Consider the following 17,292-nt stretch of genomic DNA (forward strand, 5'->3'; position numbering starts at 1 on the left):
CTCAGTTAAATTGTTACATAATGGTTGCAAAATTTTAGAAGCACTAAATGAATATTTTACATCAGTTTAAATCTAAAAAACACTTTCTGTCAACTTCTGCTCCTTTTTACGGTGTATTATTAGAATTGGATTGAAAAGTTTAAGGCAATATTTTAAACATATTTTTCACACTGTAATGACTCTGAGGTCCCTGTGAGGACATGTCTGTGAGTGTGCTGTGTAGTACATGTTTTGCCTGTAACCCAAGCTCTGGTGCATAGGGTCTTCTTGGTGTAATTTTCCAGCCTAAGGCAAGGGGCCCTCTTTGACATACGTCACTAAAACCTAATTTAAAAGGGGCAGCTCTCTGACACACCTGTTGGGGGGAGGTCAGCTGTGACTTGGTGATAAGTAGCTGTTACTGTCTTGTCAGATATACCGAGGTTGACCTACATATTCGTGCGCGATACACAGTAAAGCCTTTGTTGTAATTTGATCAGCAAAGATCAGAATGCTGCAGTGTGGCTCTTTTCCCTGATGTTACAGTCGGGGAAGGACAAAAACAGTTGCCAAGGAGAAGTTTATTTTAAAAATTCAGTTCAGATGTTTTTTTGGATGATCCCCAAGAGAGGTCTATGTAAGGGTCACATTCCTATGTTGGATATTGTATAATAGAGATGCACACAAGCACTTATTTAATAATTGCGCGTGCACGTTTTATTGAACTTAAATTACTCTTTGAATATTTATTCACAGAAATCAACAGAAAATATGCAGACTAATGGTCCATTTAAATTCTTGGGTGTAGTTTACATTTATGTTCAGATTTAAGTACAGAAGTGGTGTCTGTAGTGAGCATGGAAAACATTATTTCTTTTAAATACAAACACATCAAAGAGTGAAGTCTGTTGAAACAGAAATATATTTAATATCAGAACAAATGACTACACATTTTTATTTACTTATATAATATTAATTTTAATTTTTTTCTTGGGTATTTGACAGGGCCTAGAGGGGGCGCTCCTGCTGTGTTCTACTACAAGACAGAATTAATCAGTTTGATAGGAAGTATGAACTGCTGCGTCATTTTCAGTGTTTTATTGCATTTTATAACATACATATCTGCCTATGTTGTCACATAAACATATAAAACAAATTGGGATGCTTTCTGACTGAATTAGCATGACAGAGCAATAGAAGACGTCATCAAGAAAACATCAGCGTATCACCAGCGCTAGTGTTAGCATTACCTCACCACAGAGGATGCACCACCCTTTGAAAATAGGTTCCGTTGACAAAGTCTCTAAAACTTGGGAAGTGGAGTCCATTCCCACACTGAAAGTTGCCTAGAGTAACCACATCTTTTAAGTCAACACACAAACTAAGACGACCATCAGTTACTTTCAGTCTTCAGGGACTTAAGTCTTCATTTGCAAGCCTAATAGATGTATTAAATAACACTGTGTCCTGGTCACTTAAGGAGTTCTACTCCAGTCTCTTGGGTTACTCACAGTTTGTTTCACCATTGACACTCTTCTCTAGATTCAGAGGATACAGATCAAATGTTGTTAGTGGCAAAAAGCTCATAGTAATGTTTCTCACTGCAAAGGAGGACAGTTTTGTTTTTTTCTCGCATTAAACAGTGTATTTAGTGTTTTAGAGAACAGAAGACAGCCTATTTGGTTTTAATAATATAAAATGCACCATATGTCCTAAAGTTAGTAGCCACATCTTTAACACATTCAGTTTTCTCACAGCTAAGCGTGTATTTAAGTTGACTGTGCCTTATACCAGCTGTCAGTGGCAAGGGTGTAATGCCCTCTGGCTTTAGCCTACGCAGCAGTGGAACTGTATTCTCTGGAGTGAGGGAACATTGTTCAATTCCAGTAGGATGGGTAGGATTGGTCTGTTTGATCCTGAACTGAACATCAAAGATCTGTACTTGACTTGAAGGTGACATTCACAATTTTGATGAAAAGATAATAACAAACACTTTACAAAATTCTGAGGATGTTTCCTCGCCATTTACTTGCTGTCCGTTCTGTTTGTATAGACTCAAAACTGGTGTAAGGTGTTTATGAAGCCCCTGTGTCTGTAAATGTGTAAAAAAACAAAGGGTCTCTGTCTGAAATGCTAGGGGTTTTAGTGATAGTGATTGTAATTTTTAGACAAAGACACCTCCAAACGTTGAATAGCATGAACCAGGATAAATATATTGCTCTATTTCTGCTTCATAGGTGGGTAATATTGACTTAATTTTGCTGTAGATGGAACTCACTCTAAATTCAGAGGAATGCTAATGACATAAATGTAAACACAGACAGAAATAGCTACAAAACAGAATAACTCGAGTTACAAATGCATTTCTGTGGTCATTCAAACAGTGAATAAAAACGTACAGACAAGTTAAACTTCAGCCATGTACAAACAACTGTTGTTTTTCTCCTCAAACACATCGTTACACAATAAAAGATGCAGTGCTTCTGAACGTAAACAAACAAAAGAACGTTGATTTTATGTAATGTTCAGAAATGCCATCAAATCCTGCAAGCAATATAAGGGTTTCTATAGGACAAAGTCTTCCTAAAAGAATAGATGCTCTATGTCTCATCCCCATCTGCAGTCGGATGTGTCTGGTTTTCACCAGCATGATATGCTACGACATGAGAATTACATTTTTGTGGGAGTGGATAATTGCAGATTGTTAGAAATGGGGGAAATAAGCCAGAAGATAGGAGTTGTGAATCAAGTCAGCAGGGGACAACTCAGCTCAGGCTCTCATATCTCCCTGATGACTCTTGTTAATAGTGCTTAATTGCTCTAGCGGATCAGTAAGCAGTATGAGCCCTGATTATAAGGATTGAGTGATGCACAGCTTCAAAACAGAGAGCTAGATCTGATCTGCTTCTGTACTTCAAGACATATCGGATTTCAATGCAGTGGAGTCCACAGGGCTGTGGTTGATCAACTGCTATAAAGAAGGCTCTGTAATGATCCCTAAAAAACTTTTTATATTCATTTATTCATTGTCTGTAACCGCTTATCCAGTTCAGGGGCGTGGTGGGTCTGGAGCCTACTTCAAATCACTGGGTGCGAGACGGGAGTCAATCCACCTACCAACGTGTGTTTTCAGAATGTGGGAGGAAACCGGAGCACACAGAGGAATCCCATGCGGACACTGAGAGAACACAACAAACTCCTCACATACAGCAACACATGGGCTCGAACCCACAACCCCAGGACCTTGGAAATTTGTGACTGTGGCACAGTGCCGCCCTATTTTAGTGTATTTTAACATCAAATTAAATGCATGTCCAAAACTGGCGAAATTTAAACTTATGTGCCTAAAATTTTGCACAGTAATGTAGATCCCATTATGGTTTTCTGGTAATTGTGTGAGGTGTGCAGTGGAAGTAAATACTAATGGATATTAATAGTGTGAAGTCATGAATAATGGAATTATGGATTGATGATTGATGTATTTACATCATATGGAATTTAAAGTCAGGCCATACATGTGAGTGAGTGAATAGCACCTCACACCTTGCACGCATGGCCATTCTGACAGACCATCAGGCTCTGCACCAAGCAGTACTCAGGTGAACTGAAGTGATGCTTCTTGACAGAATTAGAATGCCAGCCAGTGAAGGGTGTATGCCAAGTCTCTGAACGCAGACCGAGGAAGCCATTCTTTCTATTCTCTACGCTACGTCTCCAAGCTGAGCTGTGTTCTATGCTTGAAGGTGCTTCCCTACCATGTATTTCCTCTAGTTTGTCTCCCACTATTTATAACCTATCTAAGCAATTCCATGCCATCCTGTTAATTCTGACTGAATCGGTTATGTAATTTTGTCACCCTGTGTTTACGTGTAATTGGCCATGAGAATGAATTGTCAAGGGGCATGAGAGGCATCTTGAGAAAACCCTGATAGAACTTGTCACAATTTAGCATCGCTTGTTTATAAAGTCTCTAGTCTGGTGATGTAAGGAGTGCTGTAATAAAACTGCATTTGCTGTTGATGTTAGAAATGCACTGTGCAGGTTTAACTGGGTCATTATCAGTCAATAGCATTTGCACCATGAAATAATAATAATAATATGTTGTTATGTGATCCACATATTCCATTCACATTCTTCAGATATATTTGTAAAAAAAAAAAAAGTGGCATGGTGGTGAAAACAGTGGTGTTGGTTCTAGTGGTTCTGGGGTCCTGGGTTCAATCCACACTTTGGGTCACTAGCTCTGAGAAGTTTGGTGTGTTCTTCCTCAACTGGAACTGGAGCATTCCTGTTCACGAACCTAATTTGGAACTGTTCGCCACATTTCTACTGACATAAATTGGTTTGTAAACCACAAAAGTTTGTTCCCACCTGGAACCAAAGCATGGTAGGTTCTTCAGCGAGAACCACAACTTTGTCCATGAGTGTGTTGTGCTAAAGAAGCTCCAGAAAGAGAGTTTCAAATAAAGTTTTATCATGCAGTGGAGCTATTTACAACATTCATTCATTCATTGTTTGTAAGCGCTTATTCAATTCAGGGTCGCGGTGGGTCCAGAGCCTACCCAGAATCACTGGGCGCAAGGTGGGAACACACCCTAGAGGGGGCGCCAGTCCCTTTGTATCATATTTCACTATGCTCTGAACCCGTTGTAAACAGACAATAAACAATGACACCATCTGTTTATCTATGGCTCAGACACTGGCGCTGAATTCAGCCACCGCAGTGCTGGAACTAGGCTTAGACATGTCTAATGGTGGAATTATGGTTAATATAGAAACACAGTAAATATATGATAGCAGCTTCAAAACTGATGAGTGACCTGAACACCACGCTGTCATCTCTTTGCTGTATGGTCTTAGAGAAAAATCTGAAAGCCATTCCTCTTTTGGCAACTTGTATCCTTGTAGGTCTTTTAGAGAGCATGTTCATTACGGTCTGCTGCCGCCTGCACCCTAATGCCAGGGGTGCTGCACATGGCTGGCCTACTTTTGAACCCCATCCTTATGTACACTGACAACAGAGGTGCCAGAAACCTGTCTGCCCTGTGCAAATCATTAAATCTTGCATAAGCACCATTTGACACTGATCTTGGACAAGCCAATAAATTAGTAAAATATATTTAAGCAACATTCACCTCTAGTAAACTGTCTTCTATTGTGTTGTCATGTTAGTCATACGTATTTTGCTACATATCATAGAAATTAAAAATGTCTTTCCAAGGAAACTGAGTGATGCAAAGTGATGAAGGAATGAAATGCCAAAGGAACTAAAGCCCTCAAGCTCGCAGGAACAGGTTGCATGGTGTTAATCTGGTAGATCAGGTTTTAACAGAGTGACAATGGCCAGTGTCCAACCAGACTTGGCATACTGGACTGACCTTGCATGTTAGTCCTTTGATACGGTTAGGATGATAATATGGAATAGAAATTATATTTGCAAAAGATTGTAGACCCTTCTGATAATTTCAGAATTCAGCTACATTACAGTGTCCCCATAGTTATAATGCAGTCATGCACACAAAGTGTGTATAACCTCCACTAAAAAGCATGAAATTAAAATTTCAAATGAGCTTAAGGTCACGTTTCCCAAAGATAGAGGGGTAAGAATCCCGCTGGCAGTTCCCTGGAGTAATTGAGCACCATCCAATACCTCCATGATGTCTTGAGAGTTCAGTTTTTGGTCCAGAACTATTTTTCCAACATCAGAACCTAACCACGCCAATGTTTTAGGTGGGTGAATACCATCAAGTCATACTATAAATTAGGGCTGGACAATAATTCATTATCAATATATATCACAATATAAAATGTTTCAAAAACAATGTTATGATTTTGCCCTGTGAAGGACTGGTGCCCCCTCCAGGGTGTATTCCCGCCTTGCGCCCGATGATTCCAGGTAGGCTCTGGACCCCCCGCGACCCTAAATTGGATAAGCGGTTACAGATAATGGATGGATGGATGTTATGATTTTTAAACAGATTCAATTTAAAATTTAGTTTAAAATATTAATACTTACAAAGCCAATAGGTTTATATTTGATGGTGAAATTATGTTTCTTGTTTGTTTTTCAGTGGATTTTATACGAAATATATCCATCCATTATCTGTAACCGCTTATCCAATTTAGGGTCGCAGGGGGTCCAGAGCCTACCTGGAATCATTGGGCGCAAGGCGGGAATACACCCTGGAGGGGACGCCAGTCCTTCACAGGGCAACACAGACACAAACACATTCACTCACACACCTACGGACACTTTCGAGTCGCCAATCCACCTGCAACGTGTGTTTTTGGTTTGTTTTGGGAGGAAACCGGAGCACCCGGAGGAAACCCACGCGGACAACACACCAACTCCTCACAGACAGTCACCCGGAGCGGGAATCGAACCCACAACCTCCAGGCCCCTGGAGCTGTGTGACTGCGACACTACCTGCTGCGCCACCGTGCTGCCCTATCGTGATATATCGTGATATAAATGTTGTCCATATTGTCCAGCCCTTCTCGAAATGTTTCAACATCGACCGTAAAGCCTTCTCAGAACAGAAGGAGGATGTGTTCACTTTGGGGAGAATCTCGTGTGAGAATTAAAATTCCTGAAAGTCATTTGCTCATTCTGTCTCATTAGTAGCACTGACAGTTCTTAACTAGACAATGACCTTGGAGCACAGTTTCCACTGAAGGGTTGGATATTCAGAATACTCATTGAAGAAAAGGGGCCGAAAAGGCCTGTAAGCATATTGAATTTTGGTGTGTGACAGGTGGTGTTCTGAACCATGCTGTGCAGGGTCATCTTTAACCATAATTTTCTTAGAGTAACTAAGACACCCCAACACCCCTCTGAGTGATTTAATAGGAAACAAGGTTAATACATTTGATTTCTTTTGGAATCATTTGTAAAAATGTCCTAACAGTATTTCCAGGGCTGGTTGCTATAAGTGATGTAGCATGATGCTCATGCCCCTGAGCCACTAGGAACCCCCAAACACATATAATATTTATTAATTTATTTATAAGCAGAATAGCAACAGTCAGAGACCTTTTCATTTATTTAACTCCCATTGAAGTTATTCAGTGTTCAGCACCAGAAATTTTCTAAAAGAATTTTTGTCAGTCATTTTTTTTTTCACCAGAGAGGAAATAGGAACATTTGGGGATACAAAATATTCAGGTAGATTTCTGCGAGGATTGGATGCCATTAATAAGCTCAGGTAATGATGTAATTAGCATATTTAATATGTGCTCCATGAACTTACTTATATCAGTCATAACATTACAAAACATAAAAACACTCCTTGATTCCAAACACATCATCCATTTTATCAACTCCGCTTTCCTTGTAGGGGAACTTTGTAGTTCTACAATTACAAGCTAGTCTATCTGTTGCTCTGCATACTTTGTAAGACTCCTTCCATTATGTTCGTCGGTGCAGGCCTGCACTCTCAGAAAAGTGTACAGTAGTGGTACATTATTGGTCACTAAAGGTACAAACGATGTAAATGTACCATTAAAAATCCAGTTTTGTTCCCTAAAGATACATTACACTCTCTTCTTCAGAAGGAGAGGTGAATTTTTGTAAGATTTCATTACAGAACTGTAAAATAGTCCTGGAGATTAAATGGGGCATATGACATCAATACAATTTTAAAACCTACAAATATTATAGAAAATGTAATAGTTTTCTGAAGGTACCAACACAGTGACCGTTTTTCTGACAGTGTATGTAGTAAGTGGAGCTGATGGACAATGAGTGTAGAAAAAAAGAAGGTCATTTTAATGTTATGGCTGATAATGATATAATACATTGCTCTCAAGGGCACCACTAATCACCCCAAACTCTTTCTGGACACACTGGCTTTAACCACTGGTCTCACAGGGATGGGGATAAAAGAGAAAAGCCATAAGATTAAAGATCAAAGCCATAAGTGCTACTGCAGCAAAACATACTCATTTGGAATGACATTCTGTCCAGAGTCATCAGGATTTGGCAGCAACTGCTGAAAGTCAGTGTATCGCTCTCTTGCTCCATGAAGATACCTGTGTATAAGAGGTGGAGGTCAGTATCTCTGTCAGTGGGTCATGTTCATGGAGCAATCAGATTTCAATAATTCATGCTCATCAGCTAGCTCTGCAAAGCCTTTGGTGCGTGGAGCATGGAGCACAGTTTCTTGTCTTTCACTTTATCAAATATACATGGTGTACAACCATGCACTCTGCTCTGTGCTACGCTTTTGTCTTCCCTGAAATACACTTGACATTCAATCCCTCAAACAGTCACGTGATCTTTAAATTGTTCTGTATTGTTCGGAGTTTCAGAAGATTAGTTTTAGCTTCTTGGCGGGCATAGCACTATCTTAGAAATAAACGTAAAGAATCATTTGCACAGTTTAATTAACTTAGTTTGTCCCTTCTTTGTTGCACTAGCAGTCATTACACCAGATGATGGAACTGGCTTTTTTTAGAGGTCTTTTCCCCTGGATAGAGTAGACACACATCAACTCTGTTTATGGGCAATCATATGTCACAATTAACTTGGTAAATTCTGTGAAAATATTCACTGATTTAATCCGTCGAAATTTTCGCAAAGTCTTAATAATTTTCTCTAATAATTTTTTTTCCTCAATATATTGTTTTATTGTTTTAAAATAGTTACTTGGTGCAGCAGGTAGTGTTGCTGTCACACAGCTCCAGGCCTGGAGGTTGTGGGTTTGAGACCCGTTCTGGCTGACTGTATGTGCGGAGTCTGGTGTGTTCTCCCTGTGGGTTTTGTGTGGGTTTCCTCTGGATTTCCTGCCATGGTCCAAAAACACACGTTGGTAGGTGGACTGGTGACTCAAAATGTGTCCATAGGCGTGAGTGTGTGAGTGAATGTGTGAGTGTGTGTCACCCTGTGAAAGACTGGTGCCCCCTGGTGTGTTCCCGCCTTGCGCCCAGTGATTCCGGGTGTTTAACATGCTGGACAATATAAATACATATCAAATCTGGCTTTGTATTTTATGTTTAATGTTTCCAATGTGTTCAAAACAGCAAAGTGATAAAATAATAAAAAGAAATTTATAAAATATAACACACAAAATAAAAAAAGTGTAGCAGCACAGTGCATGAGAACCTCATCATTCATCCACAGTATTTGCAGAGTTACTGAGTCACATAACGTGAGCTATTTACAGAATCTGCTAGTGGTTTGTCATCCCCTTGACCTGGTGGTCCTCTGAGTCTGAGAACAAACATGGGCCAGAGTGTCCTGCTGTATTTCAGCAAGCATCTACTGTCCTTGTCCACTTTTTTGTTTGGCCGAAGCTGGCCCTGCTGTCATCATGTTCCGCAAGACTTTGAGACCAGACCTCCAGGGAGCAGACAGTGGCGGTCAGTATCCATTGTCCTCTTAGCTTGTCTTCCCTCTGCCCTCAGGGCCACTGCCCTCCCCTCCTGCTGCCCATGATGGATGACCACCTGAGACGCAGTGCTCCCGAGCAGAAAGCTTGTGTGTGGATATGTGAAGTGTTGTGTGGGCAGCGAGGAACTGAAATCAATGCATGTTGAAGAGGGCCATCAGTTTACGCTAAACTGATTGCAGCTGAAGTGTTGGAGGGTGGGTTTCAGTACAGCTCTGACACCCACACACCTCGCAACCACACACACGGCCCCTCCGTGTGCTCCAGCTATGCTTCCACCTGCCTCTGAGCCATTTACATACTATCTTTGTGCTGTGAATGGCTTTTTGCACAGGGCCCTGCACTTTGCACAAGGCCCATTTTATATTCTCCATATATTAAATTCTGCAAATATGAAATGCACGTTAAATAGGTCCTCTGTAGAATATGTTATGTTGATAGCTGCGTTAATCATCACAGCAATGTCATATTTGTATAACTGTAAAATGGACAACTTATAGCAAAAATACTGATGTTATCTTTCATTGCTGTCCCAAGTTATTGCTGTTCTTGAGTTTTAATGCACATTTTTGAAAAGATTATGAAGGAATATTTGTGCTATTATTTTATAAATAAGTACATATTTAAAAATAATTCAAATTGATATTAATACATTAAATGTTGCATTAAATAATTTTATTTGGAAATAGAATATTAAATATATCAATTCAGGGGCGGCACGGTGGCGCAGCAGGTAGTGTCGCAGTCACACAGCTCCAGGGGCCTGGAGGTTGTGGGTTCGATTCCCGCTCCGGGTGACTGTCTGTGAGGAGTTGGTGTGTTCTCCCCGTGTCCGCGTGGGTTTCCTCCGGGTGCTCCGGTTTCCTCCCACAGTCCAAAAACACACGTTGCAGGTGGATTGGCGACTCGAAAGTGTCCGTAGGTGTGAATGTGTGTGTGTCTGTGTTGCCCTGTGAAGGACTGGCGTCCCCTCCAGGGTGTACTCCCGCCTTGCGCCCAATGATTCCAGGTAGGCTCTGGACCCCCCACGACCCTAGAATTGGATAAGCGGCTACAGATAATGGATGGATGAATATATCAATTCAATATATTTGTTATTTTAACATGCAGATTAATAATTTACTAATTGTGAAAAGTTTAATGATATTTAATTATTTCTCTATTTCATGGTTGCATTACTATGCATTATGAAATAATTAACATCACCTGTCAGAATCAGTGGTAGTCCTCTTTATTTTACAGGTTGATTGCTCTGTGGACATGTCATGAACATGCAAGACATTTCCCACCAGTTCAAAGGATGTATCATACATCTAACAGAGGAGATTGTATCAGGGAGTACACACTCAGATTCTGTCAGGACTCAAATAAATGATTTTACTGAGGCTAAATGGTGCTGTTAGGCGTTATTTTTGCTCTTGTGTGATTGATAAATCATGGCTCACTGCGCTGTAGTACCAACCAACCTGTAAAATCAGTGAGGCCCCTCCCACTAACTCCAATGGGTGATGTTCCATCCATCCATTCATTATCTGTAACCGCTTATCCAATTTAGGGTCGCGGGGGGTCCAGAGTCTACCTGGAATCATTGGGCGCAAGGGGGGAATACACCCTGGAGGGGACGCCAGTCCTTCACAGGGCTGGGTGATGTTGATGGATTTAATTATTATTATAATATATTATTTCATGATGTGTGGTAGCATGAACCGTGAAATAAATAAATCATTACATTTCTTTTTAATGACATATTTAATCATCAATAACCAAAATGCATGTTTATATAAAAAGTAAATACAGGGGGTCCTCGACTTACGACGTTGATCCGTTCCTACGTTGCATCGTAAACCGATTTTCAGTGTAAGTCAGAACATACGTACACAATGTATGTAAATAACATACTGTAAGCACTTATCCTATCCTAAAACCTATCCTCCTCGGTCCCGAGCCGCGTAACCGTGTATTCTTCTGCCGCGCACAACAAACACGAAGTTCGCATTACAACATTTACAACACAAAACCACTTAAGTCGAAACAAGGCTTTATAGAGTAAATGGGAGATGTGTCTAACCACGAAACATCGTAACTCGGGACTGACATAACCCAAGGACCTCCAGTATATTGAATTTGACCTACTTCAGCCTCGATTTTAAAAATAAATAATTGAATCCCACGTTTAATTAATTAATTCATTGCCTGAAACCGCTTATCCGGTTCAGGGTCACGGTGGGTCCGGATGCCTACCCAGAATCACAGGGCGCAAGGCAAGAACACACCACACACTACACACACACACACCTATGGACACTTTCTGAGTCACCAATCCACCTACAAATGTGTGTTTTTGCACCGTGGGAGGAAACCCACGCGGACACGGAAAGAACACATCAACACAAGAAAGAACACAACTCCTCACAGACAGTCACCCGGAGCAGGACTAGAACCCACAACTCGTGTGACTGTGACACTACCTGCTGAGCCACCACGCTACCCCTCATATTTAATTAGTTAATTCCTATTTTACTGAATAATGTATTTTTATAATTATTTCAAAAATATCCCTCCATAGACATTTTTACACAATGTATAAACAATCTGAAGTTCAATAAATAAATAAAAATAAATCAAGGAAAATAGAGATGGCTTTCTTTGGAGAGTGACACTATGCAAGGAATCTTTTCAGATAAAAATTTGCCAAACATTGTCAGAAACCACAACACAAATGTTGTGTCCATGCAATTTGCACAATGATAAGTGGTTGTCATAAGCCTATATCGTTTATTAGCTATATAACATTGTAGCCATGGTGCAAAACTAACGATGCAGACTTCAGACACCATGCATGTCTTTGATGATCAACTGCACTTGAGTCCAGGGGATAATTCCTCATGTATGGTTGGTTTAAGGGCATGCAGGGTGGGGGCTCTGTGAAAATGAGAGGTTTATTGAGTAATTTACTGAGTAGTCAGCTTTAAATAATTTTCCAGCTAGTTCTGAACAGTTGCAAAATCTTATTTACAAGGTCTCTGCAGGTCCCGTTCACAAATATTATATTCTTTGCTGAAGTCTGGCGTCTTTTAATTCTGCAGGCCACACAGAGACCCTCGTGTCCATGATTATATAAAATGTATTAATCTCCAGACATTCCGGCTGAAACACAAGTAGTTGTTTTGATTAAGCAATCCTTCATATGTGCCCTTCCCCTGATCCATGTTTAATATCGCTGATGGTCTGACGTGGATATGTGACGGTATAACGATGTGTATCTAAAACACTTCCTCTAATCTCTAAAGTCAAATCCACACATTTGCTTAATTTGGGCTTCGCTTTTAATAACAGCAAGTTATGTGACACTTGCATGGACATTTAGTACAGGCTAAAGAGAAACTATTCACTGAGAAGCCATATCCCAACGATGGCCTCTGCAGTACCTCATGTCTTATCTTCCACTTGTTACAGCATTTGCTGTGGAATTGGATATGCCTGTACTGATGAAACTACTAGGGCAACTCTGTGTGTGTCCTTGGCTAGTGTGTTTCGGGTCATGTTAGGGACTCGAAGAAGGGATGGCTCCTGGCCCTGTGCCTCATATGAATTCAATGAGTTCATACATTATTCATTTCCCCCAAATTAACTGAAGCTACTAGGCCTTCCACCCACACCAGTCTTAATCAACAGAGTGAAAATACTGATGTTCATATCAGGGATTGAGTATGGTTAGCAAAACAAAATCTTAAATATCATTTGCAATGTGTCAAAACATTGCCCAGACGACCAGGAGTTTATGATACGAATCTATTTATTCAAGTAGGTATAATTACGAGCCAGCATGACTGTTAGTAAACATATTAAAACTGGGTAGTTGTCATTCTCCTCCAAGCGTGTTGAGCTGTCAACTGACTAAAATATAAATATCTTCACATACTAGGTTTAAATGGCAATGACTACATTAGAGAGAACATTGGAAAAAAAATGGTCAATATGTTGTAAATATTAATGTTTGGGGGCCATTTGGCAGGATAGTAATCAGCAGCATTCATGAATTGTGTTATGCTAAACCTTCAAGAGAAACCCATTTAAAATGCAGTTCACATATTACTCTGTGAAGGTTAAATAGTGGTGGAGAATTAGTCATTGCTTTGGACAGTAATGTCATGTACGGCATCATAAATTCAATTCAGGTGACATTGAGAATGAGACATGGAGCTCTTCTGTAGATATGTGTAACGATACCTCTTGTTGAGTTGCACTGAAGTCTTGTAAGAATTCCTGTGTCCCTCCTGTCATTCGTTACCGAGGTCAGTGCTAAGTGGAGGGCTTTTGAGTGTTACCTGATACAAGGCTAAATGAGAGCCTGATCATGTGTTTTGGTTACCAGAGATAGGGGAGGGTTGTGAGAGAGGGTCTTTACTTCAGAGTTTAGGCCACTTTTAATTAACAGCTTACCTTTTGATATCTACACTGTTGAACTTTTGAACCAGAAGTGAGTCACATTGCTCCGTGTTGCCCCTGAGCTTAGGCCATGGCAGACTGACACAACTCTTTCTAAGATATGGATAAGATATAGCTATATGTTTTAAGGCTGTAAATCAAGTCTGTATTCTCATATGGGTTTCTGTCTGTGTGAAAGCAGGTTAATTGTAAGACACTGTTAATCCGATTTCAGTATGAGCCGTACAGATGATAACAGACAGTGGTAAGAAGGACATATTATGTCATGACTTAAGTGTTGGTTTCGCCCTGATATGATTGGTTGTAAAACGTCCATGAAAGGGATTAAAAGAGTTAAAAAATCACTGTTTATATTATTTATTTTCAGTGTCAGGGACAACAATAGACATATTTGACAGGAAATGACACCTTAGCAACTTAATTTAATCAAATGATATCATGGAAGTTCATAATATTATGATGTTTTTTTTATAACATATAATCACTGTAATGAATATTAGTTCCAAATTCAACCATCCTCTGTTGTGTAGCACTAAAATGACTGTTATTTAATATAGTAGAATTAATCATTTAAAATGGTAATTTAGTATTAATATGCTAGATTCACAGTTGTTAACATTGAAATCACTATATTTAAATAATTTAACCAAAACTCACACATACTTTTGGAAACAGTATTATCCCCAAGCACAGAATACATCGATGCACATGCCTTTACAGCACTTTTTCCTTGATTTCATTCACAATTAATGCAGTGACCAATGCATTTTTCTTGTTTGCCATTTACAAAAAACTTCATTTTTAGGCTTTTCTGTTGATGAAATAACAAAAGTTATTTATAGTACTATGCAATTGTTGCCATTAAATGACAAAAGAGCAGGAGAATGTTGGAATTATGAATTACAATTACACGTTATACAATAAAAAGGCTTTAAAATTGTGTGCACACCTGAATTGATTTATAGCAGAGAACAGAATAGAGTTATTTAACACTTGGTTTTGTTTTCTGTGTGTTTTGTCTAGGTGTCTGGTGCATTGATCCAGCCCCATTAAGGCAGAAAAAGGGGCATGGCGGTCTGTCCAGTCCTGGGTGTGCTGGGTCTTCTGCTACTGATCACAGCTCCAGCATCCCAAGACCAAAGCTGTCCGCAGCTCTGTGACTGTGTGCCCCAGAGTAAGGCTGTGAACTGCCAGAACAAGCGCCTGAGTTCTGTTCCAGCTGGAATTCCTCTTGACACTCGGCTGCTAGATCTCAGTGGCAACATTTTACGCTGGGTGGAACACGACGAACTGGCAGCCTACGTACATTTGGAAGAATTAGATCTTAGTGAGAATGTTATAAGTGTGCTAGAGCCTAATGCGTTTTCCAGCTTACTTAATCTGCGAGTGTTACGGCTGCGCGCCAACAAGTTAAAACTGGTGCCAATGGGTGCCTTCTCACATCTTGCCAATCTCACAATTTTGGATTTAAGTGGGAATAAACTGGTCATTTTGTTAGACTTCACTTTCCAGGACCTACGAAGCCTCCAGACCTTGGAGGTGGGTGATAATGACTTGGTTTATATCTCAAACAAGGCATTCCTGGGTTTGGTAGGCCTGCGGGAGCTCACCATAGAGAGGTGCAACTTGACCTCTATCTCAGGCCAGTCTCTTTCCTACCTCCGTGGCTTGGTCACACTGCGATTACGCTACCTCAGCATTGCCTCATTAGAGGAGCAGAACTTCCGTAAGCTGGGTGGACTGCGGGGTCTGGAGATTGACCACTGGCCATTCCTACAGTACATTTCCCCACATAGTTTTCAGGGACTCAACTTGTCCTGGCTTTCCATCACCAACACTAACATTACCACAGTTCCCACTGGTGCCCTACGGAGCCTGATCCATTTAGCCAGCCTGAACCTTTCTTACAACCCCATTTTGGTGCTGGAATCTTGGGCCTTACGGGATCTAATACGTTTGAAGGAGCTCCACCTTGTCGGCACCAATTTGGTAACAGTGCAGCATTATGGTTTCGGTGGTTTGCAGCAGCTGCGTCTACTTAACCTGTCCAACAACAGGCTGGTGACGCTGGAGGAGAGCTCTTTCCACTCGGTAAATACACTGGAAACTCTACGAGTTGATGGTAACCCACTTTCATGTGATTGCCGTCTGCTGTGGATCCTCCAGCGCCGGAAGACCCTCAACTTTGATGGCCAGTCGCCGGTATGTGCTGCACCTGTGGAGGTGCAGGACAAAGCTCTCAGCTCTTTCTCCGACTCAGCACTCTTTGACCATTTCACCTGTCAGCGGCCAAAGATCCGCAACCGAAAGCTGCAACAGCTGACCGCTCGCGAAGGTCAGGTGGTGTCGTTTTTCTGTCGTGCCGATGGAGAGCCGACTCCCGTCATCTTTTGGATCTCTCCTCAGCGCCGTCGTATCACCACTAAGAGTACCGGCCGTGTCACTGTGCTTCCAGAAGGCACGCTGGAAATCCGCTACGCCCAGATAACGGACAGTGGGACCTACATATGCATTGCCAGCAATGCAGGTGGAAATGATACTTACTTTGCTACACTAACAGTTAGTGGGCTGCCGCTAGATGCAGCTGTCGCAGCTAATCGCACCTACTATGTGGGGGACCTCAATGACACTAACCTGAATGACACACGTGTCTTCCTGAAGTTCACATTAGACCTTAAGACCATTTTAGTCTCCACAGCTATGGGCTGTATCACGTTTTTGGGTGTAGTTCTGTTTTGCTTCTTGCTTTTGTTTGTGTGGAGTCGAGGGCGTGGACAACACAAGAACAACTTCTCTGTAGAGTACTCCTTCAGAAAGGTGGATGGCCCCACAACCAGCACAGGTCAAGGAGGAGCTAGGAAATTCAATATGAAGATGATCTAGGCGGCATAAATCAAGGACCTGCATACCTTAAACGTGACAACAGGGTAACTGTATACTGCAGAAAGTACAACAATCTGGGGTATGGGTTTCCTTCCTGTTTGTGGTCAGATGTTTACATCTGTCACACGTCACAATATCATAATTTTGTTTCAAGAAATAGAAAAATATAAGCCATGATTAAACTGTTATTATTGCAGTGATCTAATGGGACTTAGCTTAAGCAACTTGCACACTATAATTACTCATTAAATTACAGTGTAAGACAAAAAACATAAATTACGTTTAAATAATAACTGTATAACTACATAGGGTGTTATTATAGAGGTTAAGCATATTATTTAAAGTAAAATAGAAGCAGTCTCTCTATGGTCTAAAGCTGGGGCATGTTCTTCTAATGTCCTGGATACATTTTGAAAGGGTGCTCTCTGATTGCCAAGGAAATGCCAAAACTTTGTATAGTGATACTCAGAGATTTGGATAAGGTAAAAACAATGTGGATTTTGTATTTTTTGCCCTGGTTAGGACTAATTTAAGGTATTCACAGCAGTATGTATAGTTCGCACTGCCAATCCTCTATAACACGATAAAAATG

The 17,292-nt window shown here is 40.7% G+C and overlaps 1 protein-coding gene across 1 annotated transcript in view; it reads left to right on the forward strand.

The window, feature by feature from the left end:
• lingo3a (leucine rich repeat and Ig domain containing 3a) overlaps nucleotides 1-16,892 on the forward strand; it is a 28,874-nt gene extending 11,982 nt beyond the window's left edge. The window contains exon 2 of the mRNA XM_066648196.1: nucleotides 14,841-16,892. Within this exon, the coding sequence (XP_066504293.1) occupies nucleotides 14,886-16,700 (1,815 nt within the window). The 5' untranslated portion in view covers nucleotides 14,841-14,885 and the 3' untranslated portion in view covers nucleotides 16,701-16,892. The remainder of the gene's footprint in view (nucleotides 1-14,840) is intronic.
• Nucleotides 16,893-17,292: the final 400 nt, after the last annotated feature.

This window comes from Hoplias malabaricus, chromosome 16 (genome assembly GCF_029633855.1).
Source record: "Hoplias malabaricus isolate fHopMal1 chromosome 16, fHopMal1.hap1, whole genome shotgun sequence".
NCBI lineage: Eukaryota > Metazoa > Chordata > Actinopteri > Characiformes > Erythrinidae > Hoplias > Hoplias malabaricus.